Source organism: Parus major, chromosome 19 (assembly GCF_001522545.3).
Source record: "Parus major isolate Abel chromosome 19, Parus_major1.1, whole genome shotgun sequence".
Lineage (NCBI taxonomy): Eukaryota > Metazoa > Chordata > Aves > Passeriformes > Paridae > Parus > Parus major.
Genome location: NC_031787.1, coordinates 517,409 through 526,479, shown reverse-complemented (window position 1 = coordinate 526,479; position 9,071 = coordinate 517,409). Strand labels below are relative to the sequence as shown.

The window sequence follows — 9,071 nt, the reverse complement described above, 5'->3', positions numbered from 1 at the left end:
CCCATCCTGACAGCCCATCCATCGCCCCCAGCCCATCCTGACAGCCCATCCATCGCCCCCAGCCCACCCATCGCCCCCAGCCCACCCATCGCCCCCAGCCCTGCCCTGCCCCGCCGTGCCGGGCTTTGGGACCCGCTCCGGGAGGCGCTGCCGTTCTCTGGGCTCTGACCGTGGGGGAAGCACGTGGAGCTCCTGGCAGCCCTGGCAGCCACACCAGGCTGGAGCCGGGCACCAGCAATGGGGTGAGCAGCAGAGGCTCTCAGCACCCCAAAACCGCATCCCCGGGAGGGCAGCACGACCCCTTCCCTTGGGCAGCCTTGGGGGCTCAGTGCCACCAAACAGTGACATCCTCCAAACCTGGCTGAGCCGGGGTGACCCCGGGGTGACACACGGTGTCCTTTGACACCCAAAGGGGAGCCTGTGTGGGACACCAGAGGGTGGCCACAGGGCCGGAGTGGGTGGCCACGGGGCTGGCTCGCCCCGGGGGCGGCTGCCTGGCCCTTGCACAGGCACAGAAGGACCAAGACAGCGTTGGGTACCAACAAACACTTTATAGAGGGGCCGGGGGCGGCAGGGGGGGCAGGTCCCGGCTCAGTCGGCAGAGCAGTCCCCGCAGCACAGCCTCAGCACGGAGGGATGGCTCCTGGCCCGGGGCACACAGGGACAGACGCTCAGAGGTGCCTGGGGAGGTGCCCACAGCCACAGGCAGCCCCCCAGAGCACGGCTCCAGCCCCCCGGGACCCACAGAGCCTCCACTCGCTCCCACACTGCTCCGACCCCCGACTGGAGGGTCCCACCAGGGACCCTGCCTAGGGGAGCTGCCCCAGCACCTCGGGGTGGCTAAAGGGGATTTGGGGGCCTTTAATTCGGCTGATCCACGAGCCAGAGCCCCAGCACCGGCTTTTGCTGGGCTCCTGCTGTGGCACCTGAGCCCGCAGGGATGCAAGGGCCCCCTCCGTGTTGGGGCATCCCCCAGACACACCCAGCTCAGAGGGGACACAGGGTCCCCCTTGCTGCCAGAGCACACCCCGGGCCCCAGCCCCAGCTCTGGGGACACACGGGGTCCCCCTCACTGCTGGGGCACCCCCAGGCACTCCCAGCCCAGGGGCACAGGAAGGACCCCCCAGCACAGCGGGGCTCCCCAGCTCGGAGCCTGGCACAGCCCTGAGCGCTCGCGGTGCGCGGGGTCACAGCAAGGCGAGGAGCCCCCGACCCAGCCCGGCCCCAGCCCGGCCCCAGCCCGGCCCCAGCCCGGCCCCAGCCCGGCCCCAGCCCCGCCCGTACTTGCGGTTGCGCTCCTTGACCACCATGCGGGTCATGCTCTGGATGCACTGAGTGCGGTAATTCTCGTAGTGCGTCTCCCGGGTCACGTCCTTCAGGTCCTGCATGTGCGTCCTCACCAGCATCGTGCGCAGCTTCACGAAGTCGCAGTGGGACGGGTTCTCCACTGCGGGGGAGCCGGGGTCAGGGGGCCAGGGGGTCCGGGGGCCAGGGGGACGCAATGTCCCCGTCCCCAGCCTTACCTTCCACGATGCCCCAGGGGTAGAGGCGCCCGCGGACGCGCCGGCCCTTGGCCTCCACCACCGTGTTGCTGCCGATGACGGCGAAGGGGATGCTCTCCTGCAAGGGTGTGGGGGGTCAGCAGGACCCTGCCGTGACCCCCACCCGCCAGGACCCACATCCCTCCACGTGCCCTCCTCGCTGTGTCCAGCACCCTTTGCCAAGATACCCCAAAGGCCCAGCTGTGGAGAGCCCCAGTGGGACAGTGGAGGTCGTGGCATGGGTTTCTTCACCCAAGCTCCATCCCAAACTGCAGGTGTCACCCGTGGGACCTTGGTGACTTGTCTGGGTAGTGAGATATGTGCCAGCCCCTCCATGCTGGAGAGCTTGTGTGGCCCCAAGGGTCCTGCAGGTTCCCTAGGGTGACGTGTCCTGCCAGCCATGGGGCTCTGCCCCTCCAGTGATGGAGCTGGGGGAGCCAGACCCACCTTCAGTGCCTGGTCCTGCAGCTTGAACTCCTCATCCTCGTCCGAGTCGCACTCAGGGAATTGGTAGATGCGGATTCCGTAGTGGTCGATCTCCTCCCGGATCTGGAGGCAAACAGCCCCTGAGGGCGTGGGAGGCACCACACGGGGCCAACGGCCCCCAGAAGCCTGTTCCCCCCACACCAGATGTCATGGACACCCCCCATCCTTCCAGCCCTCAGCTGAGCCCCTGGCAAGCGTGTCCTTGGTGGCCATGGGGACAACATGGTCCTCTACAGTGCTGCGAGCCTGGAAAACGCTCCAGGGCAAATTCCAGGCAGGAGATGATGGAGACCCAGGGCACCCCCGTGCCCAGGGACCTGCTGGGACAGCTCTCCTCACCTTATTCTTCATGCGCTCCACCTCGGCGGGGGTCAGGGTGTCAGCTTTGGCCAGCACGGGCACGATGTTCACGCGCTGGTGCAGGGCTCTCATGAACTCCACATCCAGGGGCCGCAGCCTGCGGGGGGAGCGGGGTGAGCCCTGTCCCTCTCAGCCCCTGGCCAGCCCCTGGCAGCGCGGGCAGGGCCCGTACCCGTGGCCGAAGGGTGAGATGAAGTAGATGCAGCAGTGCACTCGGTTGTCCTGGATGTTTTTCCGGTTGAGGCCGCTTTCGTCACGGAAATACTGCTCGAACTGCTGGTCGATGTAGTCAGCCACCGGCTTCCAGCTGCAGGGACAGCGAGGTGACACCGAGTCCTCTGGGGACCCCCAGCTCAACGCCTCCCACGGCTCAGCACCTAAGCCCAGTGAACCATCCCACCCACCACGGGGTGCCCGCCCTGGGGAGACCCCTGCCCCGTGGCACTCACCATCCCAGCCCCTGGGGACAGTCCCCACCCCGTGGCACTCACCATCCCAGCCCCTGGGGACAGTCCCCACCCCGTGGCACTCAGAATCCCAGCCCCTGGGGACAGTCCCCACCCCGTGGCACTCACCACTCGGTGTTGTTGACGGCGTCCCCAAAGCCCGGCGTGTCCACGATGGTCAGGCGCAGCTTGACCCCCTTCTCCTCGATGTCCACCACGTGCTTGGTGATCTCCACCGTCTGCGTGATGCGCTCTGTGGGGAGGGACGTGTTACCGGGGGGCACCAGGAAGGGTGGAGGTGACATGGGGACACGCTGTGACCCCCGGCTGTCATCCCTCACCCTGGGGGCTGGGTGACCCAGCTGGAGCAGCCCTGCCACACGCCTTGCTCCAGCCCAGGAGGGGATGCTCCATGCTCTGGTCCCCGTGTACGTCCCCATGGATGTCCACCTGTCCCATGGGGTGCCACGGCCACCCCAGGACCCCAGCTCAGCTCAGGGCCCTTCTGGGGCTGGGTCTTGCTGCAGGAGCATTTCAGGTGACCCCACAGCTCCATCCTGCACGTGCCCCTTCACCCCAGGACCCTCCATGTCCCTGCAGCCCCGAGGATGCTCCTGCTGCGTTATGTGTTTTGGCTTTCACTCCAAGCAGCAGAAACAAATAAAAAAAACAAACTCGAACTCCTGGGGATTTGGGCAAGTTTGGGCCATTTTTATTCAAAAACTGGCTGCAGCTGAACTGGCACTGTGCCCCAAGCCTTGACTGTCCCCAGTCTCCCAGAAATGCTGCAGCTCCAGCCAATCCCCAACAAGCCAGGGTTTGTTTTCCCTGTGGAAATAAAGTCCCCATGGGGGGTTCCCATCCCGGGCAGGGGGCTCACCACTGCGAGCAGCTGGCAACACAGCACGTGTTGTTCCAGGGGAGCCCGGCTGGGCAGGGAGAGGGGCTGCAGCCCTCAGGAGCATCCCAGGGCTCTGCCACTGCCCAGGTCCCCCAGGACACCCCTCTGGGCTATGAGTGCCCCCCTGACCTTCAGCGTTGAGCAGCTTGCGGTCCCTGTACATGTCCGTCAGGAAGAGGCTGTTGACCAGGGTGGATTTGCCCAGCCCGGATTCCCCTGAGAAAGCAGGACAAAGATGAGGGGGGCAGCCAGTGTTCCCCCGTCCCCAGTCCAGGGTGTTTGGGATCCAGAGTGGGGTCAGCGCCCCCAGGCCGGCTGGACCCCCGTACCTGCCACCATGAGGGTGAAGTCGAAGCCCTTCTTCACCGACTTGCGATGCACCTGGTTGGGCAGCGTGGCAAAGCCCACGTACTCCTTGTCATCCTGCAGAGGGCAGAGGGGACGTGGGACAGGGCCACCACCAGCCCACTTCCTACCCTGGAAAGCCCCCCCTTAATCCCGCAAAGGGATTCCCAGGGCTGGAGTTCCAAGGGGTGAGGCCGTGCCTGCCCAAACCTTTGCGTTCACAAGATGGGAACGTCCTCAGTCCCTCAGCCCCTCGCCCCACGTGTGTGTCCCCCCTCCCCACGGACACATCCCGCACCTCGGAGGAGTCGTAGGGGTCCAGCTGCCCCCAGGGGCTCCGCGGGCGGTTGGGGCTGGGGGGTGGGGGGGCGGCGATGTGCTGCTGGAATTCCGAGGGCCGGGAGCGGGAGAAGATCCTGCTGTCCCTGTCGTCACTGCCTTCGTCTGGGGGGACCCTGGCCACACTGCCCAGGGGGTGGCCAGGCTCCCGCCGGCTCTCGGCAGCCTCCACCTTCCTGGAGCTGTCAGCTGGCGGGCAGTCCCGGAGGAACTGGGTCAGCTCAGCCTCGTCCGAGTCCTCCTTCAGGAAACGCTTTATCTGGGGACCAAGGGAGGAGGTGACAGTGGTGGTGGCAATGCCAGCCCGAGATGGCACCGCCCGGCTCAGCCTCGCAAGCCCCCGAGCCGCAGCAGCCAGACACACGCAGCCTAAAGGTGGCAGGGATGGGAGAAGAGACGGGACACGGCCACCCCAGGGGACCAGCCACCACCCTGGGGACAGCCGGGGGACAGCCTCGGGGATGGCAGTGGGGACAGCCGTGGTTCCTCGCAGCTCGGGCGCTTACGACTTGCGGCGTGGGGACGGCAGCCAGCTCCTGGCACTCCGGGGGACAGGGGTGGGCACCTTCCCCCTGGGCACCCCGCCGCTCCTCGGGGTCTTCTGGGGCAGCCGGGACCCCCCCGCGCCCCATGGCCTGCCAGGAGGACAGGGAGGGGGCCGGGACGAGGCACAGACACCAAGAAGAGACGAAGAGCAGTTGGGGGGTGACCCGAGCTGGGCAGCAGCCAGGGGAAGGCAGATGGTGGGCAGGGGTCCCCAGATGCCCGTGCCCCCTCCCGCTGCCCGTTCACAGAGTGTCAGCACGGGTCATGGGGCTCCCCTCAGTCCCAGGAGACAGCCAGGGCAGGGGACCCGGCCGAGGACCCCGATACCTCCCGGCAGGGCCCGGGGACAGGCACAGCTGCCCCCGAGCACCAGCGGGGTGGCGGGGCTGGGACCAGGGTCGGTGCCGCCGGGGTTGGGATGGCTCCACATCCTGTTTACAAGAGTTCGAGGAGACGCGTTCCCAAGGGCACGGCCGGCAGCGGCTCCCGTGGTACCAAGCCCTGCTCTCAGCAGGGTCCCCAAGGTCCCAAGGCAACCGCCAGGCAACCCCAGCCCCACGGGCAGTGAGACCCCAAAGGAGAGGGGCCGGGGGAGCCCGTGACCCTGCAGGCCCGCAGCTCGGGTCAGTGTCCCCCCGGCCGGGGGCTCGAGGCGACATCCCTCCGTGGGGACATGGGGACATGGGGACACGTGTCCTCCCTCCCCTGCGCCGTGTCCCCCGCTCGCTGCCGGCCGAGATGCGCGGAATTAACGGGCTGGAAACAAGGTCACGGCGCTGCCGGGGCTGAGCGCTCGCACTCCCGGCCCCGCTCCCTCCGCTGCCCCGCGGCCACCGGCACCGGCACCACGGGGCCAGGCTGGGGGGCAGCTGGGGGACATCTGGGGGACAGCCGGGGGACATCTGGGGGATCCCCGTGCTCCCCTCTGCCCCAGCGGTCCGGAGTGTTCGGTGCTCTGTGTTACCGCAGCATCCTCTTCCTCACCGCCCTTGACCTGGGGGACCTCGGGGCCGGCCCCCAGCGCAGCACAGCCCGGCCGGGGACACCCGGGGATGGGAGGTGATGCCACCACCAGCGGCGAGCGCTTCCAGCCCTGCTGCCGCTCCGTCCCTCAGGGCTCCAGCATTTTGGGGCTCGCCCTCGTCCCCCACCCCCGGCGAAGCCGATGACCTCGGCAGCGCCGCGGCACCGAGGTTTGCGCCGCATCCTTGGGGGTCCTGCAGCAAGTGCAGCCCCCGACAGGGCTGTCCCAGGGACGGAGGGTCAGCTGTGGCAGCTGATCCACAGAACCGGGATGCTCCGTGCCCCCCACCCCCTCTGCCCCCTCTCTGGCCCCGCCGGGGACGGGCGCTGCCCCCGTACCTCTTGCCCAGGCTGCAGCTCGGGGCAGGTGGCCATGGCACAGCCGGTGTCGCCCGTGGCCAGCAGAAGATGCCGAGTGGCACCGGCTGTGCCGAGGGCTGGGGAGCAGCATTAGCATAACTCCACCCTGGGCAGGCTCCGTGCAGGGCGCCCGCGGCACCCAGCAGCCAGGCACGGCCCCCGCGAGGGGCACGGGAGGGGACAGGGACCCCCGGGCAGAGCCAAACCCAGCTCCCATCTCCCGGCTGTGGAGATGTCAAGGATCAGCCATCATTGCTCAAGGAGGTCCTGGGGGGGCTGCAGGACCACCACCACCAACAGAAGCACCACCAGCACCCCTGACCTGAACACACAGATTGGCTACAGCCCAGGAGGACACTCGGTCCTTGGAAACACCTCTGTCCCAGGACACAAACCATCCTGGGACAAAACTCCCTCTGTCCCGGGACTGAATGCCCCTCCAACCCAGCGCACACCACGTCTGCTCCCGATGTCCACCTGGAGCATCCCCCAGCAGGGCTCCAGAGCCTCTTTGAGGTCAGAAATGCAGTTTTCCCACACTTTTGCACCTGACAAAGATTCCCCACGTGGCTCCAAGCTTTTTCTCAAGCTGGGCCTGGCTGGGAAGGACCCAGCCCTGCACTGGGAGAAGCAGGGACGCTGCCCACCACAGGGATCCCAGGCAGAAGCTCCAGCATTCCCTCCCTGGCTTCCCCGGCTCATCCCCGGGAGGCGAAGGGTTAACAGTGCCCCAGGAGGAGCCGTGGGTGGTGGCCAGGGTTCCCCAGCTGTCACTTCGAGGTCACCAGGGACGGTGATTCACCTCGATGCGTGTCGAGATGCATCAGAGCAGCTCAGGCGCGATCCAAGCGTCCCGGGCTCGGAAATCCCGGCAGGAGCGGGGATTGATGGAGCGAGAGCCCGGGGCTGTGCCGGTGCCCCGGTAAGCAGATTACACACGCGGCTGGGTGAGTGCCCTCACAGCCGGGCTGTCAGCGGCCCCAGCGAGGCACCACACGCGCTGTCACTGCTCATCTCACCGTCCCCTCTCGGGGACAGCCCGGGGATGCAGCGCGGGGGGACACGGGGGCAGCGGGCAAAGCCTGACCTCGGAAAGGCACCGGCTGCCCCGAGCGTCGTTCCGCGGGTACCGCATTGCCACGGGAGGTGTTCTCCCAGCCTGCTTCTGCAGGGAAAGGACGGGAACGTCCCGGCGAGGTGTTGTCTCTCTCGCCTGCCTGACAGAGGCGTTCCCAAGCCCTCTAAAGGTGACAGCCACGATGCCACCCTCGGCACAGCCGCTGTGTCACTGTGGCTGAGCATCCCAGGCACAAACGCTGTGCCAAAGGCACGAACTCCAGGCAGGACGAGCCCCCAGCGAAGCCGAGCGCTGCCAGGACCAGGCCAGCTCGTTCCCAGGGATACAGGACCTGGGCTGTGCCCGCTCGGCCCCGCCTCTGGATGAACGGGATGCTCCGGCCGGAGAATCAGGGCACCCCCAGCTCTGCCACCCCACCCATCAGCAGCATTCCAGATGGGAAACTGAGTCTGCCGGCAGCTCCAAGAGGAGCAGGCTACTGGGTGGGAGGCAGGCTGTGGTGTGGGTCCCTGCTCTGGGCAGGGGACAGGCAGCTGAGCACGGGGGATGAGAGCCACAGCCCGCGGTGCAGCAGCTCCAGTCCCTCTCCCGCAGGGAATTCTCCAGCTTGAAACACCTGAATGGGGAGCCCAGGATGGGAACCATGAGCAGCGGCTCCCTGTGAGCCGGGACATGACAGCGAGGCCTGTTCAGGCTGGAAACCAGGCGGCATCTCAGCTCGTGGGGCTGGGCAAGATCTGACCCACTCACAGTGGGGTGGGCGGAGGGTGTGGAGCGCTCATGCTGCTCCTCCGGGCCAGCTGGGAACTGCTCTGGGGACAGAGGGATGTGGTGTTTGTGGCAGGGGCACCGGCTCTGCCTCTGTGTGTCCTTGTGGAGCACCTCCAGCCCCAGCTCACCCCACGTGCAGGGCGAGGGAGCGCAGCTGTCCCCGGTCCCCAGCTGTGACCGCTGTCCCCCCCGCGATGTTTCCGAGGCTGCTGTGTGCATCCCAAACCCACAGCCTGGAGCCTGTCGGGAAGGCGCTCCGTTGCGACACGCTCCGCCAGCCGCCCTCCTCTCTGGTTTCACTGCGTCCAGCTCCGGAGGAATGTGCCGGGCTGGTTCCCACGGCGGCTGCCGGGGCAGCGCGGCCGCAGCGCTCCCCGCCGGGGCCGCTTGTCCCAGCGGCCACAGCCCGGTGCCACGCGAGCCACGGCCCCCTCCGTCCTCATCCCCAGCCTGGACACAGCCCGAGGTCCCCGCGGGGACGTGGCCCGGCCGAGCGGCTCCTGGGGACCTGCCACCACCGCGGGGGAGCGAGGCCGAACGGGAGATGCAGAACGGGAGATGCAGAACGGGAGATGCAGAATGGGGGATGCAGAACGAGCCGTCGCGGACCGGGAATGCCGGCGGCGGCTCTGGACCTTGCCGGTGAGTACAGAACCGGCTCGGTGCGTGTGACGGTCCCGGCCGAGGGCCCGGCCAGGCTGGCAGTGCCACCAGCGCCGCAGCCCGGGGACCTGCCAAGAGCTGGGGACCGATGCTCGGCACGGAGCCACGCCAGAGTAGCTCCCGCCGCACACGCACGGACACCGGGAGGGAGCGCAGGACGGGGGGACACGCAGGTGACGCTCCCAGCTCTGCCCTCCCCGCTGAGGGGCCCG

At 67.9% G+C, this 9,071-nt stretch overlaps 1 protein-coding gene across 1 annotated transcript in view; it reads right to left on the bottom strand.

Moving 5' to 3' along the window:
• The window catches only part of LOC107212672 (septin-5-like), a 7,579-nt gene extending 2,185 nt beyond the window's left edge, over positions 1 to 5,394 (bottom strand). The window contains exons 1-10 of the mRNA XM_015646202.1: positions 5,292 to 5,394; positions 4,378 to 4,919; positions 4,064 to 4,157; positions 3,864 to 3,950; positions 2,963 to 3,086; positions 2,560 to 2,694; positions 2,367 to 2,484; positions 1,989 to 2,090; positions 1,524 to 1,620; positions 1,285 to 1,447 (exon numbers count right to left, since the gene is read on the bottom strand). Of these exons, the coding sequence (XP_015501688.1) occupies positions 1,285 to 1,447; positions 1,524 to 1,620; positions 1,989 to 2,090; positions 2,367 to 2,484; positions 2,560 to 2,694; positions 2,963 to 3,086; positions 3,864 to 3,950; positions 4,064 to 4,157; positions 4,378 to 4,919; positions 5,292 to 5,394 (1,565 nt within the window). The remainder of the gene's footprint in view (positions 1 to 1,284; positions 1,448 to 1,523; positions 1,621 to 1,988; positions 2,091 to 2,366; positions 2,485 to 2,559; positions 2,695 to 2,962; positions 3,087 to 3,863; positions 3,951 to 4,063; positions 4,158 to 4,377; positions 4,920 to 5,291) is intronic.
• Between the last annotated feature and the right edge of the window lie 3,677 nt (positions 5,395 to 9,071).